Source organism: Hippopotamus amphibius, chromosome 10 (genome assembly GCF_030028045.1).
Source record: "Hippopotamus amphibius kiboko isolate mHipAmp2 chromosome 10, mHipAmp2.hap2, whole genome shotgun sequence".
Classification (NCBI taxonomy): Eukaryota; Metazoa; Chordata; class Mammalia; order Artiodactyla; family Hippopotamidae; genus Hippopotamus; species Hippopotamus amphibius.
In genome coordinates, this window is record NC_080195.1 from 58804182 (window position 1) to 58826591 (window position 22410).

Genomic DNA, 22410 nt, shown 5'->3' on the forward strand with positions numbered 1-22410 from the left:
GAGCCCGTGCACCTTAATTGCAGAGCCCATGCACTCCGGAGCCTGCACGCCACAACTAGAGAGAGAAAAAGCCACATGCCACAACTGGAGAGAAGCCCACATGCCACATCAAGAGAGAAGCCCGTGTGCTACAACAAGCAGTCCACATGCCTCAGTGAAACATCCTGCATGCCGCAACGAAGATCTAGCATACCGCAACGAAGACCCAATGCAGTCAAAAACTTAAAAAAAAAAAAAATTAAATTACAGCAAAGTAGAAAAAAGGTCAACACTGAGATCTGTGTGATTTTTTTTTTTCCCCTTTAAGGAGGGATCTATATTACTCAATTTCAGAAAGTCTGCTCTAGGCTTTAGAGAAGTAAAACAACTCTCTTTCCTTTGGGTTTGATTTTCTCTGCCTCTTCTCCATCCTAGAATGGTAAGAGTTTGCAGGAAAAATCAGGACTTAAGTAAAAGAAGTTGCCAAGGAGGACCTGGGCTATGTCTGGTCAAGGCTGGGCCTGTACAAGAGCAAAAGGATTCCCTGCAGCCCCACATAGTCTAACCCAGTTCTAACCCAGGGCTTCCAGATGCAAAAAGCCTTAGAGTTATAAACAAAGTAACTCTGCCCTGAGAGTATCCTCTGCATACGGACCTTGAAAACCTATGGCAGCAGGACACAGCTGGCCAAGCGTTTGGGATCCTGGGTCTAAGCCATCTTTCCCTGTATAACCAACAGCCACATCCTGCTTCCCCTCAGGATTAGGCACATTGCTGGATGGAAGTTTGATCCTAGGACCAGTTACAGGGCTGGAATCAGGTCACCATAGGCCATACTTGTGGTCCAACCAAAGACTATTCAAAAACCATGAAGGAAGCAGATTCAGCGCATTAGTTGTAGGTCATAACTGCTTAGAAGAGAATCTAAAAATAGGAAGGACTTTAGAAATCACTTAGTCCAACTTCCACACCAATGACGAAATCTCTTCTAAAACATACTGCTGATACTATTTTTCTCCTTAACACTTCAGTGATTGCGAGTTTACTATACTTTCCACTACTCTTCAGGGAGGCCGTCTCCATTATTGGAAAGTATCATTTGTTAGGAGAGGCTTCCTTATAAGGAAAGAATCATCATCACCGTATAACCTGTTCTTTAGAACAGGAAAGAAGTCTACTTTCTCCACATGACGATCATCCTTCTTCCTGGATTACGCACTTGATCCAAGAGCCCCTAAGATGGTAAGATATGGTTTCTAGACCTCTCACCTTCCAGTTACTCACCTATTAAAACAGTAGCACCCACAAAGTACAGCTGTCCCTTGCTGTCTGCGGGGGATTTGTTCCAGTACCAACCACAGACACCAAAATCCAAGGATGCTCAAGTGCCACAGCCAGCCCTCCAAATCTGCAGTTACACATCCGAGGATTCAACCAACTGGTAACCATACAGCACTGTATTTGTTGAAAAAAAAAATCTGCATTAAAGTGGACCCGTGCAGGTCACACCTGTGTTGAGGGGGTCAACTGTACTCCAGGGCATCCACACCAGAACTTCACATTTTAGTTCCAGCTCCTTCCTTTTCTCTAATTAATTTGTAAATTAACACACGTAAACCTTACTTTGGGCAATAAATGCTTTCTTGGAAAGGAGGGTGAAAAAAGTAACTGTAAATGAGAAAGTCAATCTCCATGAATCAGTGGGCTCTGCTATTTAATATATTCTGTAGGCAATACCTTCACAATTCTTTTTAAAGAACTTTTATTGAGATATAATTCACATACAAGAAACTGCATAATACCTTCACAATTAATATTTTGCAATTTTATCTGTTTCATAAGTATGTTTTGTATGCTATATTTCTTAAAAGTGAGCTCTCCTATAGCTGATTTTCTTTACCTTTAAAATGAATTGCCATAGTAAAGTATTCTTCCTGTTTCACATGACTCTGACAGAATGCCTATGATAAGGTAGAGTTTTGCTATTCTCAGAAGTCAAGATCTACTGAAGGAGAAAGTTTTAGAAGTTCTTTTGAAATTACCTGTTTTGAAATTAAAAATACTCTGCATTCCACCTCACACGACAAAGTGGCAACACAAGGTAAGGGTTTAATAATTATTTTATTTATAAATTTCCACCAACTCTTGCCACATATTATTCTGGATACCACAGATGGATTATATAATAGTATTATCTTATATTTATCTGTATGAAAATTAGGGGAAAGAAGATATGTACATACTGCAGGAAAATGACAACCTCACATTTACAGTGTAGTGCTCTGTAAACACACAGGCCTAGTAGCTGAAGACAACTCTTGTCCTAGCACCATCCAGCTGTATGGCCTTGGGCAAGTCATTTCTGTTTTCTCTTTTTTGAATTATCTATCACCTGACTTTCCTACCTCATAGACTCAACTGGATGCATGCAAAAATGCCTCAAAAAATACCATGCAATTTAAGTGTGAAATATGGTTACAATAAAGTGCTTTATTTATTACTGGCCTTCCTCTTTTTAGAGTAACACTATTCACATTTCAGTAAAAGCCATTTGTTTGCAAAGTGACTCTTTTAAAAGGAACTCTTCGGCATTAGCCTTACTGACAATCTGACGTGATTCCGAGGCCAGTGTCTCAATCTTTAGAATGGAATATGATATAAAGATATATAGTAATCATAAATTCTATTTAATAACTAATAAAATGGTTATTAGTTCTCCAAAATAGAATAATCCAAGAGTGATGAGGTCAAACTGAGGAGAAAAAACCCACCATGTCTGGTTTAAGTGATGTAAAATACAAGTGATAACTGTGGGGACTGGAAACCAACTTTCACCTAAATTGAAGCTTATTTGTGTAGAAAAACATCAAAAGACAATCACTAAAAATAAGATTTCCTACAAATTCCTAAAAATAAAAATTCTGAGATTTTTGTTGAAATATTTGCTTCTTTGGCAAAACATTTAACACAGACTACATTATTCTCAAATCAGCGTTGTGGCTGGTTATTAAGGTCCTTCAACCAAATGTTTTAGAAAGAGTCACGCTGCTTTTTAATTACAAAATGACTATCTCCATGGCCTCAAAATTCAAGGGACAATCTAGGTGCTATTTATAATGATAAAAAAGGGAACACTATGGCATGCAAAGTAAAACTACACAATTATGAATGGCAAACTGATCTCTACTTGTATATTTATAGGATACAGCTAACATGATTATTACAAGTTTTTTGGAATGGAGGAAGAAGGAAAATAATCTGCAAATATATCTTGACCTACTAAGTACCAGGCCATTAATACAGTCTCCACAGTATTACTCTTACATCAGTTCCTTAGAACTTTTTAGCCTTTGGGTACTCTAGGCTTTAGTTGGAATTATTTAGGGAGTGGTTAGATATATGCAAAGAGTTTTATGCTTTAGAAATGTTCTTGGTTTATCAAAGTGAAAAGATAAATCTCACACATACTGAAAATGTCAAAATAAATAAGGTTTGTGAGAACTGCCAACTATTGGGCACCGTTTAGAAAGTATCTTCGTCTGATTCAATATCACTCTTGGGTTTGGTAAGTCTTTCCAGTTCTTCTCCATCCTAAAAGGAAACATGAAATCAGTAATTAATTAGGACAAAACTAGAAATGCTCCGTTTTTAATGATTACTAAGGAGAAACTTTACTAACAAATCATGGATTTTATTTAATTAAATTCTAATCTGGTTAAATGAAATGAAATAAATACTTAGGTTCTTGGAAAGTTAATTTTAAACATATAATGAGATAAAAAAATTGGAATGCACTTCAGTACATTTTAATTTCAAAGTTAACAAGAGCAAAGTAAGGACCGCCCTCTGCTGGTCTTGAAGGGAAATGACTAAAAGTTACAGAAATAGGTATAAACTAGGCCTTGTTACCTAAATTGATTTTCTTTTACCTAAAAAAGTAGGGCAAGCAGTGTTATCAGACTGTTGGAAAAGAATACAGGATTTCTAAATATATATTCTGACTGAGATCAGAGCAGGCTTCTCATTTTTTCATCTTAAGAATCTGCTACAAAAATAAAATAAAAAAAGAATCTGGACTTCCTAGGTGGTGCAGTGGTAAAGAAGCCTGCCAATGCAGGGGACACGGGTTCGAGCCCTGCTCTGGGAAGATTCCACATGCCACGGAGCAACTAAGCCCGTGCGCCACAACTATTGAGCCTGTGTCCTAGAGCCTGTGAGCCACAACTATTGAGCCCATGTGCCGCAACTATTGAAGCCCACGCACCTAGGGCCCGTGCTCCAAAACAAGAGAAGCCACTACAATGAGGAGCCTGCACACCACAATGAAGAGCAGCCCCCACTCGCAGCAACTAGAGAAAGCCCGTGTGCAGCAACGAAGACCCAACACAGCCAATATATCAATAAAATAAATTTTAAAAAAATCTGTTGTAAATATCATCACTTTAGGGGCATTACTAAGGGAAGCTCTGCCATGATCTCTATTAATAAGCAATCAGTTAACTTTCCCAAAGAGTAAAATGTTCATTGTGTGAACTAGCTCGTATTTTGCATGTTCATGAAAACTGTGAATTTAAAGCTAGATAGAGGACTCTATTTCATGTTTTATTTAAACATATATCTAACTCCTAACTTGAGCCCCCAAAAGATCACTACTCATTTGCTAACAGTATGACTGGCAGACCTTCCTAAAACAATGGTAAGCTACTGGCGGAATAATACTCATTCAGAATAACTGCATAAGTACTTCTCTAGTTTTCTTCTATGTGCAGACATCCTTTTGGGAATCACCTTCTCAGTGAGAGAAACAAGGCTTACCCTCCTGGCACACTTGCGTTTATAAATAACTACAGGGAAAAGGAAGGAGCCAGGCTTTTGACCTATAATTTTTTTTTAAGAACTTTTATTGAGATACAGCGACCTATAATTAATAAGACTTACTAATGTCAAAGATCAACTTTTCTTATGAATGAGGCTTGTTTCCCCAACTATGGTGGAGTGGAAAAAGTCAAGAATGGATTAGGAGTCAGACCTTGTGGGTTTGGTATCAGTTCTTTCACTTACTATCTGTAACCCAGTCAGCCTCTCTGAGCGGTGTTTCTCCACTTGTAAAACTAGGGAGACTAGACAAGATTACCCGTGAGGCATCTTCTGGCTCTGTAATATTCTATGATACAACTAATGCATGAGGTCCTTGAAACTGTGATTTGTACTTTTTCTCAACCCCTGGCAGCATTATCATGAGCCCTTACGCATACGGAGGCCAACAAACGTTTGCTGAATGATTTTTAAAAGTCACAGAGATCTGACACGTCCTGTGATCAACCAGCACTGATTTACTTCTTTCCTTGTATAACCTCACTTTGAATTTGGGAAGAACAGGCAAAAAGCAGCATCCTCACAAACTTACCCCACTGGAGCGCTCCCAAAGACTGCCACTTAAATCTCGGATCCTTTCTTGTCTAGGTGCATATTCCAGACTTCGAGGCTTGCTGGCATTATAAATAAATATGGAGAGAAGAACTGATGGGGCTTCTAAGAAAAACTCCAGGGAGGGCCTGAAGTCAAAGACCAAGACAGACACTGTGGTGATGATGACAGTGGTGACCTGGGCCATCAACACATGGAACATGTTATCCAGGAACTTCAGAATAAAGGCCACCGAGAGGCCCTGGAATGCAGTTACAAAAATAAGGGCTACTGAAAATGCATTGTGGCCATAAAAAAACCCACAGTTCTTAATCTGATCACGGTTACTGCTCTGAAGGCCCAGGGTCAGCCCATTAAAAAGAATGCCGAAGAAATAGAGTTTGCTGTTCTGTACGAAGATGCTTTCAGTGAGCTGGTTCCCCTCCTTCAGTATCTTTTCATTATAGATATTGGCCATTGAAGAAATAAAACACTGTACCATAATAAGAACATGGCCCAAGCCAAGACGGATATGACTGAAAACCCTGGCCGTGGTGTTCCACTGAGCTTCAGAAAAAGTCCACCCCTCTGCTGTGCAATTGTCTTTTCTGGGGCACTCGCTTCTGAAAAGAACACAGGAATTGGATGGGCTGAAGAAGGCGTCGTGATGAAATCCATGTCCTGTCAGGTTATGCTGTGAGGTCTCAGTCCCAGAAGTGAGGGCCACAATAGACAAAAATAGAATCAGGAGGGAAGCCCACTGTATCCAGTTTAGATGCCTCCTGTTCAAAGATGAAAGAAGAGATTTTAATACTAGTTTTTTTCCCCTCCCCCATCAACTGTTTTTACTGAAAACCTAATCATTTGCGTACTTGGTTGCATGAACCATACTGTTTTTGCCTGCATTCCCCACAATTCAAGTTCAAAGGGAATCTGTTGGGATGTGTCTGCTTCTTGAACTTGTTTTTTATTCACTTTTACAGTAACTGTCCCTTAAGGCTATTCAGTCATTTCTCCTCATTTTAAGTTTCCTTTTAACCTATAGGTTTAACTAAGCCTCCTTTCTACCTTGAGAGCTGATCTTAGTTGTTCGGTACAATCACTTTTTATCTCACGATAAAATAAGTTATAGCAGGGATTCTCAACCTAGCTTTTATGAACCGGAAAGAATATGACAAGCTTCTAACAATCTGTGAATTTTTCCAGTGTGTGCCAAATCTGGCCTTTCCACCCCCACCTAAAGACCCTTCAAAGCTTTGTTAAAAGTTCAAAGATATTCATGACCCAGAAACAATTTAAGGAGGAAGCTAGTTCCCAGGTCCATGGCCTGATCATAAAGTATTATACAGCAAACTATACAGCAAACTGTTTGATAAGGCAAGGAAAAAATATTTTTAGTGTTTCAGTTGACAAAGTCCTAACAATGCTTTATTTATTTCTTTATTTTACCTAACAACAAATTTTGATATATAGAGGATGTGATGATTATTATTCCATTTTGAGAATTCATTCAGTTCAACAGACATTTAATAAGCAGCAACTAAGTGCCAGGCACACTGGGAAGAGAAGACTTGGTCTCCATCCTCAAAGAATTTACACTTTAATAGGGAAAGAGCCATGACACTAAATGATGACAATATAATGTGTGATATGTGATACACAGAACAATCAGGGTACAGTGAGGAACCACACCTGAGTCTGTACATAGAGTCAGGTATTGCTTTGAAGAGCAAATGACACTTACGTTGAAAGATGAAAAATAAACTGAAGTTTGTTATGTGAAAAGGGAGCTGGTGATATATCCAGGCAGAGGCAAGAGTCTATACAAAGGCTACAAGAAGGTACATTGACTAAGGAAAGAAGGGTATGGGACTCAAGTGAGGACAGCCAGGGAGGGTTGGGGCGGGGGGGGGGGGGGGGGGGCGGGGAGGCAGGAAAACATCTTCAAGTTTGAAGATCTATTAGTCAGGTGAAGAAGAGACATACCAAGAACAGAAGGTAACGTGAGCAAAGGCAGACGTGTAAAGCAACAGTGAGAACTGAAGTTGTAAGAATTCTGGAGCCTTTGTTGAGGACCTACTATGGGTCAGGAAGTTTCTATTCTAGCAGAGGAAATGGTTCTCAGAGGTTAACTGACTTCCCTAAGGTCACGTATTTATGAAAGAGTAAGGAAGGAGTCGGAGCCATGGTTTTGTAACTCTTCCTTCTGGACCAATGCACCTCTTAAGTATAATTCTGAGTTCCCAGGATGCCTCTACAGGAATGCGTGTTGATTTCACCAATGCTTCCATAGAGCTTCATGCTGTGAAACTGCTAACTGCACAGACAGCCTGGACAGCAGCACACCTGTGCTCACTGTATGTCTTTTCGTATACCCACTTTCATATAACCAGATCCAGCACTTCGGGGATGGGACCAGCATAGCCCTACTCCATGAAGTCAGAAACTGTCAGCTAGTTACACGCGTTTCTGAAGGTGCAGGTGGTACACACTCAGTGGTAGAAAGCAAATGGAATGGAAACCGAAGAGACAGAGATGAAAAACGGGGTGTTCAATTTATAAAAAATAATTATGTAACCAAGTATTGTATGTCAAGATACATGAGGCCCTTACAGTTGTTATGCCGACGTACAGTTCCTGAAACAAGATGGATAAGTTATTCTTACACATTCAAAAAATATTTTCTACCAAAACTATCAAGAGATCCTTCAAATCTAACAGTTATAGGGACTATTTCTAATTAAGAAAAAAAAAGATAAATGAGGCAATAATATACTCTACAGGTCCTTTAGAAGTTTTCAATTCTGACAGCTATAGATTTTCCACTGACACTGAGAAAAAAGAATCTAAGGAAATAAAGCCTTAACTAAGCTAAACGATACCTACTGCAAACAATCACTCATTCAAGATAATGTTCTAGGGAAGGTAAAAATTGTTAAGGATTAGGCAGAAAATAGGTTTTCAGCAAAGAAAGAAAAACCAATAAATTATCCTGTAAAGTCAGCTGAGGATCTGTGCTTTTGTAAATGAGTACGCACGGAAGACTTTTGTTCCTCACGGTTTAGGGGACGCAACAGTAGAAGCACACTCAACACTGCCCCAGTAGAACATTCAGATTGATGCACAGAGCTGAATGCTTCTGGCTGGGAGGCTGCTGAACCTGAGGGCCTCTGCTCCCAAGTGAACGGCTGGCTCACAAAGAGTCTCTGTTCCAAAACATGTTTTTGCCAGATGACCTCATTATTGTAATTATATATTTTAATGATTACAGAAATCATAAATTATGAGTGAAAGAAAAGGATTGCTGTTTTCCTGAGAACTAAGTTGAATGCTTTGGGAAGATTAAAGGCAAATCACAAGATAAAAAAACTGCCTTTGAATTAGGTACAGGTAAGTTATTTTAAGGAATGAATAATAAAAATCCAGAAGAATCTCTTTTAAGATATATATTTAAGGCTTGCCCCACTTTAAAGAAATTGATACCAGAAACCATGGATGATGTGTAATGAATGTAGGTTCAAGCAAGAAAGAAGTCAAAGAACTCCAATCAGCAAACTCCACACATATGCAAAGGAAAGGTCTCAGGCTCTTCAAAAGAATGATGAATGGACACTTACCTACTTTAAGTTAAATTGTCTAAAGTATATATATATATATATTTTAAATGACTTCCCTACTGTGAGTCTCCCTAGTAACTCAACAATTAGGTCTAAACTGTGTCAGATAAGAGCATTTCTACCATACTTGGTGGTAAACCAAGGCAGAGCAAGAAAATATTGGAAAGACATAACTTTTTTCAAGAAACCATACATCATACCTTTCTAAGTAGCACAGAGAGTGACCAGGGGCAGATTTATCATGAGAAATTATAAACAATATTTATCATGTGAATGAATGGTTTTGGAGAAATCCTTGTATTACCGAGTGGCACTTTTGCTTTTTCTGCTGATTCAGAGAGTAAAGTTTACCATAACTTCCAAGACATCTATCATATGTTTCAAAATGTGTTTTTTAATAATTTTTTCCCTTCTCTTGGAAGAAATCAGAGAAACTTACATACATTCTTTAGGTAAAAATAAGTGCTGATCTTGGTTTTGCTCCCAAACTTGATGTTCACGTTGACATTATCATTCCCTAAAGCCTAGCAAACAAGATTATACAACCTTGCCAAGCCTTAGGAGTAAATCAACAGGGCTCTGAGGCATGCCTGCCACATTCCCACTTTGAACCAGTAACCATATTCAAGGAGGAAATCTATGCATTCACATGGGGTTTAGAGTAAGACATTTGGATGGTGATATTTTTCACTTTTTCTCACTTTCAGTTTCTTACAAGTAAGTTTTACATTAGTCACTGGACTTATTTTTTTCTACCCGTGCAGCCTTATATCCTTTCTCTGTATGGGAAAGGTATTTCATGGCTCTGCTAGAGTCAAGTATAAGACAAGAGCTTTAATATTCTAAATGAGTTATTTATGGCAAACAAATTAAGAACTTGTGATAGAACTCAAGCTATTCTTAAGCCAAAATTTTATAGCCACGGGCAAAAGACCACCAAATGATTCACAAAAAGTAGATTACATAGGGAAAAACAAACAACATACACTACCATCAACAAAAAGATAACTAGAACAAAGTTGAGTTTAAAATGTAATAAAATATAATACTTAAAAGGCATTCCCATAAAAGACATCATTAGATTTACTATCACATTTTAGCTCTACTATTTAGGGTAGCCTCAGTGCTGATTTGTCAATCAGTCAAACTAAGACCCATTCTGGGAACTAAGCGCTTGTAGAAATAATAAAAATGGAGTGATTTTACTGTTTCTTTAATCTAAATAACTTCTAAGGATTCAAATCAGAGCAATATTAACGACAAGGCAAACACATGCCTAAGCATAAATGTTACTGCTTTGAATATGAAGAGGTAAAATATACGGAAAAAAAAAAGTTTGAACTGTAGTTCATAACGCTGTTTGCCCCTCTGCCCCTAGCCTATCCATCTAGACTCCCTCCTCCACAGCCAAAGGGAGCCGCCCAAAGGCTACAAAATGCTTTCTGGCTCTGGGTTCCAGGCACAGACTCAGCCTGACTGCACATATCTCATGGAGTCATTGTGGGGTTAAGTCAAAATAGGGTAGAAAGGCCCTTCGTGTTTTCCAGTCACTGCCCGGTAGAGAGCCTCCCTGAACATCTGTCCACATGGCAGTCGGGCCACCCTGGGTAGGGCTTTTCCAAGTGCCCCTCACCTAGGTCCACGGCCCCGTTCATGCTCTGGAGTCATTAAAAAAACAACCAACCAACTCTGGGCACAGCTAGAGCCACTTGCCAATTTCAAGTCAGGCGATACATACCTTTAACCTCCTCTTTGGTAAATTCAGTTTTAAATTAATGTAATTTTGACATAATACTTATGTATTATATAGTAACTTAAGTATAATACCATGTGTGCTCATAAATTGTCATGTCACAGGAAAAAAACATTTTTTACTGGAAAAAAAAAACCCAAACAAAGCAAAAAATTACATGTTTTTGAGATTACTGCTCGCCTATTAAGCAGTGAGCATTTTATTGTGTGTCAGAGCCAACAAGTTTCCTTTATGGAAGTGCATCTCCAATTTTATCACAGGAATCAATATAAAAATATTATTGCTTACATGTTTTCTCAGAAGCCTACCTTCATCCTACAAAGTGACTTCCACGCTGATTTTAAAGACTTTAAAATGTTTCTGGATGAGCATTCTTTAACTTGCTTGTTGAACTGAATCATTCTCACAATTCATAAATAAAGTGAAGAAAGTGATGCAAAAGCAAATTTCAGTGACTCTAACATTTAAATTGGATGAAATGCTATGTTCATTTTTTCCCCTCTCTTACGTCAACCATTAAATTGAACGTATCCTCAGGGTAAAAGAAAATCTTTCAAGAATTTCATATAATTTATGTAATGAGTGCATCACGAGATTCAACGAATAATTATTAAGTGCCTATGAACCAAGCACTTCATCCTTCTGTACACAGCAATTATGAAAACACTATGACATAGCACATTGAGAAACAAATTAAAAAGAGAATGTGAATGTAAAATTAAAATAAAAACAATCACAACAAATATAACAAAAAGTTCTTTTATTCTTATCATCACCATCATCATTAAATAACAACTTAAACTGGAGTTAAGTACCCAGATCCTGTATCACCTTAGGACATGCTGGCCTTTGCTTTGCAGCAGAGCCTGTTTAAACTTGAAAATGTTTATTTTATTCAAAGGTTCTCCTGGAGATGGATTAGTGACAGCACTGGAAAAGTGTAATACGTTCACTCTTAATAATTGTAATTTTGACTAGATTCCTCCTGCAAATCCTCTGCCAGTTAGAACTGAAATCACATACTCATCTCAAGGAGTTTAATTAAAACCCAGTCGATCATCTCTTTTTTTGAGATGCTAAGAAAAAAACATTTCAAACACTGAGTCGCAGAGGATTCAGACAGGCTAACACTGCAGCTGCTTTCTAGATGGGTTAAACAACTTGCCCAATACACAAAGCCAATTAGGAATAAAATCCCGGCCTTGGCATTCAGAGGGTGTATCATCTGAAACAAGGCGGTGCCGTTTTAAAGTGTGATATATGCTTTCACAACAAGTTACTTACTTCAGCACTATCCTGAATAGAAGAGCTGTTGTTATAATGCTAAAATTTGAGAAGATAACAGCCATGGCCTAGAAAGAAAGAGAAGATAAAGTTACAATCCAAGTAAAGCAATGACCTCAGAAATCTCCCAGCTTGGTGCAAGTTAACCTGACAAAAAAAGCTTTTTGGTCAAAACCCAGAGGGGTTATTAGGGCAGCTATTTCACTAGAGGATTAAATTCTATTTTTATTGCTTGTTAAACTTATGCAGATATGATCAAATTATTGTACAGGCTTTGAAAATGTGTTGAAATTCAGCAAATGCCTGTGTAATAATCTTTATGTGCATATCTGGAAATACTTACAAACTCTAAAGGTTTAGGTGCAGAAATAGTGGTTACCATGATCATAAAGCATATTTTTTCAAGCTCTTGAAGTAATTTATAGACTTTTAACACTGATTCTGTGGGTAGAGAGAAGGCAAGTACTGTTAGGCCCAGTTGTACATTAAGAAGATGGAGGTATAGGTTTTTAAGTATTTTTATTATTCTAGGAATTAAATCAATTTACCTGGTTCGACTGTAGTGATTCAATACCAGTGATTCACTACCAAACTTATATTTGACAGTCCTTTGGATTTATTCATATTCATATTATTCTAAACAGAAAGGTGTTAGCCAGATTTTATTAAGATTGGTTTTTGTGAATTTAGTCAAATTTCACATATGAGAATATTAATCTGAAAATATATAAATTTTGGCCCAGAAAGTATGAAATTTATCACTGTCCCCATAATTGGATCTGAAAATATTAACAATTTTTAAAAACAAACCCTACTCCCTTCCTCCTTGCTGTCACTTTAAATTGACCAAGCCCTAAAGAATATTCACAATCTCATACAAACAGCAAATACAACGAATGTGCAGCTAAATTAATGAGTAAATCCATAAAAACAAAAATTCCAAGGATACAGCATTACTTTTCGTCTACTGAATTTTTATGAGAACCATTATTTTAAGGTTTTCTCTGCAGACGAATGCCTGTGAACCCCTGGTTAGGAGACAAGTAAGAGGAGACGAGAAACGTGCGTGGCTGCTAAAAGTGGGGTGGTGGTGGCTCCCAGCAATCACTGTAATGGCGGTGCAAACGGACCTAACCAAACAGCCCACTGGCCTGGGGAACCGCTGCCACTCTGTCCAGGCAATAAGTATAGTACACACAAAATACCAGAGCTCTTTGCCCCCAAACTTCCATGCATCTCTGTTTAATTCTTTCCAACTAGGCTTGGGCACAGCAATACACAGAGTTATGTATGCCAAGTGATTTACTTTGTAATATCTGTGGTTGTACACAATCAGGAAAGAAGAGCAAAGCAATAAGCTGTAAGAACAGGAAGTTGCAACCTTGCTCTGGTATCCGGGATTTAGCAAAAGGATGTAAATTTAGAGTTGGTCTGTTGGATACAAATAAAACACAACAAATATATACTTATTGAATGTGAGTAATTATGCTGTTGGGTACAGGAATTCTCATGAAAAGCAAAGTGAAAGAATTTAGGAGAGGACACATTTTAGATGGAATGAACACCTACTAATAAAAATGGATCACAGAGCTGAAAGCAACTTCAGATGATCCCCTGGCCCAGGGCCTTGCCTTTGGGCCAGTATGGTAACATTATCTTATTTCACAGAGCAGTTTGGCTTTGCCTGGTTCTAATCTCCTAAGTTGTGCAAAAGAATCAAACTCCTGTTTTCTACCTCAGTGCCCTCCTGATCCCTTTGTTTCATCCCACTTTCAAACTGATTTGGCTATACTTAAGAGGCTTCAAATAGAGGACTAGTGTCAACAGAAATTCTATTTATGATCAAAATGTCTGAATTTGCTCTTTAAAGAAAATTAAACACATTTTGTAAATGTGGCAATAGAAACCTTCATTTTATAAAATGAAAACACAAAGGGGAAATTATACACACGATCCAAACTGAGTAATAGGTAAAAGCAGAAGACCAAACTTTAATTCTGATTACTAACGGCTCTCTAAATTGGCATGGGGGATGGCAGGAGAGATGAGGAGTATTCCTAGTATTATCGGTTATTCAGTTATGGACAGCATTTAGATTGGGAGGATATAATCTCTACCCTTGAAGAACTTGTTGGTTAAATGACAGGACTAACAGAAAAAAGAAAATCATACCAATAGAATACATATAAACCAAAATTCAAACAAGTGTAAGAAAGAGTGGTACACTGAGTGTATAATTTTCTGAGTTAACCATGGGAGTCTGTTTGGAGGTCCTGGATGTTGAGATTAATATTAGAGGTGGGTGACCGCAGGATGGCTCTGAAAATAGGTAGGGTGGTTAAGGTTACGCAGGGAGAGATGGCTCTAGATTCAGTGGTCAAGAAGCAGCTCCCACAGATCAGTCAGCACAGTTTAATACAGTTATCTTTCAGAGTGGGAGAGTCTGGCAAGTGGATTGGTAAGTCAGTGCTCAGATGATTCTGGTCAGACCTCAGGAAGGCCAGTGAAGCAACGAGAAACGAACAGGGCCAAGGAAAGTGATTAAAAAAAGAGAGAAAGGTTAGTTCTGGGCTTCATTTCTCTGTCTTTTCAAAGCTATCTTCTTTGTCATTATTTACTTACAGGCTGAAGATAGGAAAGGACATAGAAGACAATCAAGTTATCCAGGAAATAAAGAAAGGCAGGAATGGACCACTTCATGAAATTAGTGACTTCCTTCCAGGAACCACATCTCAAGTTTCTATTTTGATGGTTTTCTAAAGAAAAAAAATACAGCAATAAATATATGACCTTGATGAGAATGCACATGTTTTTAAAGAAAGTAAATTATATCTGATTTCTGACACAATTCTTTAAAAGAGGCTTAACGAACTTGCTTTCGAAAGTGACTATTAGTCTTGAGAAATCAAGGACAACACAGGATTTCATTACTGTCTTTCTTCACCCCACCACTGTGCCCAACACTGACATCAGCAATACCTTAGGAATAATGATTTTCTTAACGGCTGCTAACTTGAGGTAGATGTATCACTGCAGGTGGCCACTCAGGGTACACTTATGTTTTCCCTTATTGCTCTGAGCATAAAGCTGAGAGCGATCAACAAGTTAAAATAAGTGGAAAAAAAAATTATGCATTCATGCTGGGATTTTTTCCCCCTGGGGACTGTGGGATGGGGCCGGATCAGAAAAGGGAAGTACTAAATGAAAGTTTATATACAGAGGAGTAGAGAAAATTAACTTTAACTCATCCTAGCATGACTTATTATCCTATTTCTAGGTTTCCAAAAACTTAAGAAGGTACCATAACAGAGAATGTAAAATAACATTAAAAGATAGAAAACAATATGTTTAAACCCTATAAATACTGTATAAATTTCATGAGATTAAGAAATGTATTCCACTAACTAGAAACTTTGCACAGATTGAAACCTTTGAGAATGAAAAGACATCTTCTTGGGCAAGCCCTTTAATAGTCTAAATTCTATGTTTCCTTCATGTGGGAAGGTGGATCAAAGTAGCAGAGAGAGCTAAGGTTCAATAATTGGAGAATTAAAAACCACAAAAGGCTACATGCTTTAGATGTGAGGAAGGATTAGTACCCTTATTTGAGAGCTGATGAAACTGGAGCTCAGAAAAGTAAAATAATCTGCCCTAGAATACAGTCCCTCTGACTCCAAAGTGCTATGCTGCCTCCCCTAAAGGAAATGGGGACTGTTTTACAGTATGCTACACATCAAGTCAGATAGCAGTGATTTCGATAATCCTGAATATGAATAAAAACTTGCTGTGTGACCCACCACAGGAACAAGTCAAGAGGCAGAACAGTGGACGGGATGCTAGGACGCATGGGTTGGAGTCCGGGTTCTGCTCCCACGACCTAGCATCACATAACACTTTCTATTTGTATCTTAGTATCCTCATATATAAAATTAATGGGCTAGGCTGATATAAAATGTTCCTTTCAGTTCTAAAATTTTTTGATTTTGTGATTTTTAACCAGTATATAGTACCATTTCAAGACTCACCTTTCTTCAGAACCCAGAATGACACAAGCACACAGAAGACCAGCTTCACCAGCTCTGAGCACACATTCACAGTAGTTGGAAGATAATCATATTTGTTTTCTGAAATGTAACAGAAGTGGTTTTTAACTATAGATTTTGCTCTATAGAATGCTTATATACAGTTAATAATTTAAGGCTGTTTCTAAACTTAACAGCTGGATTTTACTACTGGTTATATGAAACTTCATCCAGCTGGCTTTGCTCTTCTGGACTTTCGAATCAATTCACCTGTGTTAGCTATCCCTACCTCACTCAGTGTTTTATTATCCTTGAAACTGAGAAATCCGCCTCTCATGCTTTCACGCAAGTTGCTGAAAAATGTGTCGAGGAGGCTAGGGCTACAGGCAAAAAAAGCTTTGTGTCATGGCATGAGAGATCACCTTCTAAACTGGCCATTAACTAACGATCAGGGTCTGACTCATCAAACAGCTATCAGTCCACGTGGCTGAATTATAACCCAGCTCATGATTCCTCTTGTGTCACTGGTACACACGGAAAACAACATTTATTAGGCACTCTGGGACAAAGAGTACATTGGGGGTAACAGAAGGAAGCTGCCTGAGGCAAGAGGAAACTGGCCCAGTTTGTCCTCTAGGGTGGACAAACACACTGACACAACCAAACCCACTGACCAATCAGGAAGCTACGCCCCAACATACAAGTCGATCTAATCAGGAAATGAGGTTTGGTTAGTATATCTTGACTTAGCTGTTAGTTCTCTTTTTTCTAAATGCTTACAAACAACTTGCTCTGTAATTCTGCCAGGGACAAACATAAATTTTATTAGGTACTATTTTGAGGAATGCATTTTTTCAAAAATATTTGGTTATTTCCCTTGGTTGTCATATGAAAAACTGTAACTGGCCAAGTACAAAGGAAAAAAGCCAACTCGACATTCTTTCTCCTCGGAACACTCTTCCTCTTTTCTGTGGTTTTCCCTGACCTTCTCAACCTATGCACAATCAACCCTTTATTCATCTTTGATCCTGTAGCACTACTGTAAACAGATACGGTAGGCGGTCCCCAGAGAAAGAGAACCAGGCATGGCTTTCTTGACATGAGAGAAGCCATTTTTTGGCCTAAGCCATCTTGTGACTTACGTCTTGGCCACAATGCTTGTCCTTGAACAGGTCTCAGTAATTAAGGATATTAAGGGAACAAAAGAATGCAGGAACAAACTGTTATCAGGCAAGAGAAGTGACAATAGCAAAGATAATATATCAGTTGTAAAGACTCCCAGTTTGGTCTCAATGGTAAAGATTAGCCTTCAGTGCTCAACCACCAGATTAACTGGAACCTAAGAGATGATCATGTTGACCTTTTCTGACCCTCGTGACTTCAATTAACTAAAGCTTGGATTCTGTCAACCACCCAAGCCCCTACAAAAAATGCACATACCCTTAGCTTAAAACTTCCCCAATTTTGCAGTTTGGAGAGACACTGCGTTGGTAAAGCTCCATGGTGTTCTCCCTACTTGCTACAAGTAATAATAAATCCTTCCTTCTCCTGATCTTTGGCTTAGTTGTCTTTTGGCTCCACACCCACCAAAAGGTGAACCCAATTTTCGGGTAATACTATCTATAAACCTCTATAACAGTACTTTTAACATTGCATTATAGTTATTTTTTATGCTGTATGTCTTACCCTTAAAATGTAAGCTTCTTACGAGATAGGGACCATTTAGTCATCTTCCTATACCTGGCAGTTAAGTGTTCTGCACTTGGTAGGCACTAACTTAATTGCCTGTTAAACTCTCCATCAGTCAAAGCTTAGTTAAAAACATCTCTTCCTCCCTCTTCTAAGCTTAAAGCCAGACTGAAATCACATTCCATTATCCTCCAACAATACTCTGCATTACTCTCTAGCACAATACACACAAGCGAACATGCACGCATAAAAATGGGGGGGCGGTTTCAGATCACATCTTTCAAACTCTCATCACTGCTCTTTAACTCATTCTTTTCATCGTTTTTGTTTTTTTCCTTGCATTTCTCTCATGGTTGTTCCCAAACTGTATCACAGCATCATGTGTGACCTTTCTCCACTCCTCCACCCACCCTCAAAACCTTATCTACACCACATCCATCCTTATTGGTTTCTCTTCAGTCCCAGAGAGAAAAGCCATGGCCCCACTATTCACCCATTCTCCCCATTGAAACCTTCCCTTCTCTTCAGGTGCTTTGCTCCGAGAAGTATTTCCTCTGGCTTCAGTATATCTCCTTTATCTTTCCATCAACTGGCTTCCACTCCTCTCCTACAAATATGCTCAAAACTCTCAACTGAAAAAAAATAAAATATTTCCCTCTTCAGCTACCATACTGCCTCCCAATCTCCATAAAACAGTGTCAACATTCATTATTTCCACTGTATCCACTTTTCACTCAGATCTGTTCCCAAGCAGTCTGGTTTCTGATCCCACCACGACATTCCAACTACGTAGTCCCTAAGATTACCAAATATCTTCTAATTACTAATTCCAAAGGGCAGGCTTTAATCATCACCTTATACTGATGTTGCAACTCCCTCCCAGTCTTCAAACTCCCTTCTACAAGGCATGTGCATTTTGTTCTCTCATCTAATTCCTTTTTTAAAAAAATAAATAAACTTATTTATTTATTGGCTGCACTGGGTCTTCATTGCTGCACACGGGCTTTCTCTAGCTGCGGCGAGTGGGGGCTACTCTTCATTGTGGTGCATGGGGTCCTCATTGCAGTGGCTTCTCTTGTTGCAGAGCACGAGCTCTAGGCACGTTGGCTTCAGTAGTTGCGGCACACGGGCTCAACAGTTGCGGCTCATGAGCTCTGGAGTGCAGGCTCAATAGCTGTGGTGCACGGGCTTAGTTGCTCCACGGCATGTGGGATCTTCCTGGAGCAGGGATCAAACCCGTGTCCCCTGCATTGGCAGGCGGACTCTTAACCACTGTGCCACCTAGGAAGTCCCTCTAATTCCTTTTTAATGTTCTTCTGAGTGTCAGCATGCCTGTTAAATGTTGGCATTTCCCAGTGTTCTATACTTGGCTCTTTTTTATTTTCTCATTCTGTGTACTTACCCTAAATGAGGCCTCCGCTCTTTTGGGTTTTAAATGTCAATTTAATATTAATGCTTCCAAATCTGTATTCTGGAACATTTAAACATTTAATGCTCACTAAACATATCCATATGAATAACTATCTCCTATTTATTCACTTAACTGGCATTTCCTTGACATGTGTGAAGTGCTAAACACTGCGGGATATGGCAGTGAACAAGGACACAGCTCTTGGCCTCAGGAAAGGTAAAACAGCTAAAACTGTTAATCTCTCGAAGCTCTGTCCAAACTGCTTTCCCTCCTTAGTCTCCATCTCAGTTGAGAACATCATTAATCTACTCAGCATCTAAACCAGAAACCTCTGAGCTATACAATACTTCATCTCCTTTAAATCTCCGCATTCCATACATTCTCCAAGTCCTGTCTTTTCTATGTTTAGAATATTTCTTGAATCTATCCTCTCTTCTCTACTCCTACTTCAAAAGCCTTGGTTAGTTTTCATCATCTGTGGCTTGAATTTGCAATAACCCCCTAACTGGCTACTTCTTGTCCCCTTCAGTCCATTCTCTATCCAGCTACCATAACAGTCTTTCTCCTTTTACCCTGCCATTTATATTCCTCCAAGTATTCCCTGTCCCCCAGACTCTAGGCCCTAGAGAATAAAGTCCCAGATGCTTAGCATGGCATATGAAGTCCTCAACTCTCTGATCATTACTTCCTTCTCTGGCCAAGCACTTCTTCCCCCCTCTTTCAAGTCCTTAAAACTTTTTGCTTATAATTCTGAACTGCATGTTCTCACAATCCATCCTGCTTTTTAATACATCTGTTCATTTTTACAGGCTGTTACTTCTGCTTTGAATACCTCTGCCCACCTTATCTTCTTGTGGATCAACTGTCACCTTATCAGAGAGGTGTTCCCTGACCTCTTCGCAGTCCACATCATGCTCTCCCAGACAGAACATACCACTAACCTAAACTATCTCTGCATCTTTGGTATAGAACTGCACTAATTATATACTGTTCTCATGATGCATTTACATGTATTTCTCTCCTAATAAACTGTGAATTCTTGAGAATAAAGTCTATATCTTATGCACTTTGAACCCTGCTACTAATACTTCTCAGCTCCTGGCAGAGAAGCATTAACTGAAAAAGACTTATATACACATCTGACTCCCCAAGCAGACCATTAACAGTCATGATGTCGTGATTTTATGTGTCCTCAATAACTAGTGAGAGGTTCTCAACACAGTTCTGTGGAATGAAATGGTTTAAATACAAATTCCTACATTAAGAATAATATGAGCATGTATTCATCAAAGCTAATAACCTGCACTGTTCCACTGATAATGTGATTAAAATAGTACCTCACAAATGCCAGGTGACCAAATCTATCTCCTGTCTATTTTAAAATAAGTTGTAATATATATTGCTATAAGCCTAGAAACATCTGTTGATTGAAGCAACAGTCAGATGTTATGCTGTTCTTCAAAGGTTTGATCCTGTACATGACTGACCCAAATTTCACTCAGCATCAAAATTTTTTCTTGGTAAGGAACAAAAGGTTAAAGAATCAGGGGAAAGAGGCTTGCCTTCCTCCTGCTGCCATCTTGCCGCCTTGTGAAGCTTCGGACTGACGCCAACACAGTGGAAAGCAGAGCCAAGAGTGGAAGAGGAACAGAGTGACCATGATGATGTTTGAGTACTGAATGCAGTCGTGCCTAAAGCTAGACTTTTCACCTAAGTGCCCAATGAATTCTTCTTTTTAACAGTGTTTAAATTGGATCTTTAGGAGAATAAAGGGAGGGGGGAGTCCGTAACGTACACCCTTTGTCATCCCCACTGCTCCATTATATTTGGTGTAAACCTTTTTTTGAATACAGAAAGATGTGATTTTCAAAAAAAAAAAAAAAGTTAAAGAATCAAATTTAAACATGCTTTATCATTCACATGAAGCAGAGTACTTTTAAGGGTATTATCCCCATTTTATACACAAGGAAACTAAAGACAAGAAAGATAATGTGTGATTAGATGGAACTGCTCCATACACATTGCAAATCTTAACTTACCTTCATTGGCGGAATATTTTACCAGCAGGATGCGACTTGAGCTTAAAGTAATGAATACAGCCCCCAGCAGGAACGTATACATTGCTGACCAGGAGCTTAACAGGGGATGACCACAATACTTGCTTTCCATTGCACTATTTTTTAACTGCCTTAAAGAGAAGAACAAATTCGTGAGCAACCCTGATGGCAGGTTAAGTATAATGTGAATACCACTGATTTGTGAAGAACAGAGAAGGAATTTTTTAGACGTCTTGGTTATGCCTGTACCCAAATCAAAAAAGTTGAGGGTACAAGAGAAATCATGGGGAAAGCAAATGAAAGAGTCAAAATCTGACAGGAAAGGTAACTCTAGAGACAGAAAAGGCAAAAGCCAGCTTAGAAGTGCTACAAAGGTAGGACACGTTAGTATTGCAGAATTCTGCAGAAAAGCAATTCTTTAACTTCCATTCTTACAAGCAACTTTGCTCTAGAAGATAATTTCAGATTTTTTTTCTCCTCGGTAGCAGCTTTTCCATAGGAGGAAGGAAAAGGGAAAGATTTCATTACAATAATGACCAAAAGGTAAGTATCTGAGCTACTGCTGGTAATTTATAATGAACTATTGTTGGAAATAGAAGACAACTTAGAAATCAGAAGACTCTGAGGCCCTCTTTTGACATCTTAAGGCCACTAAAGTCTACAGTGCACAAGACCTGGGGGATTGGTGAGAGATGGGCTGGAAATACCAATACCCACAGCCCAAGGCGGGAGTAAGCCTAACGAGGCCAAAGAGACACCTCCCCTACTCGGGAAGGGCAAGCTTCCCTTCACCATCTAGGAACGCCTTCTTGTCACACATGCGCAGGAGGGATCTGGTCTGGGGCGCCCTCCACTCAAACGCACGCGCACTTGTTTGCCGCGGGGGGGTGGGCGCGGTTACCTCGGTCCCTTCGAAGAGCTTCTAGGGGAAGAGCGCACATCCTAGAGCCGAGACATCAACTGTCTAGGTCCGCAGCAGCAGCGGTAGCTTTTAGGGTCCATAGGCAGGGAAGCTGTGGGAGGAAAAGAAAGGCGAATAAAGCTCCAGACCCGACCCTCCTGTTCCGGAACAAAAAGCACAATAACGACCCGACGGGCAAAGAGCGGACCTCGCGCCCACTGCGCAGGCGCGCTCAGTGTTACGCTTCCGGAGGGAGGGGCGAAGCGCCCAGAGCCCGCCCCAGCGCGGCCT

The 22410-nt window shown here is 39.2% G+C and overlaps 1 protein-coding gene across 3 annotated transcripts; it reads right to left on the bottom strand.

Moving 5' to 3' along the window:
• Window positions 1-1819: 1819 nt before the first annotated feature.
• On the bottom strand, window positions 1820-22372 carry SLC35A5 (solute carrier family 35 member A5). 3 transcript variants are annotated; one of them, XM_057696336.1, is made up of 7 exons: window positions 22120-22372; window positions 21201-21345; window positions 16065-16163; window positions 14662-14795; window positions 12040-12107; window positions 5387-6167; window positions 1820-3570 (listed from the first exon to the last, which is right to left on the bottom strand). In XM_057696336.1, the coding sequence occupies exons 2-7, from the start codon at window positions 21328-21330 to the stop codon at window positions 3502-3504; spliced, it is 1281 nt and encodes a 426-aa protein (XP_057552319.1). In that variant the 5' UTR covers window positions 21331-21345; window positions 22120-22372; the 3' UTR covers window positions 1820-3501. The 3 variants fall into 3 exon arrangements, with proteins under 3 accessions (XP_057552319.1, XP_057552318.1, XP_057552320.1); XM_057696335.1 differs by having other exon boundaries at window positions 21201-21349; window positions 22120-22367; XM_057696337.1 differs by lacking the exon at window positions 21201-21345 and having other exon boundaries at window positions 22120-22365.
• Between the last annotated feature and the right edge of the window lie 38 nt (window positions 22373-22410).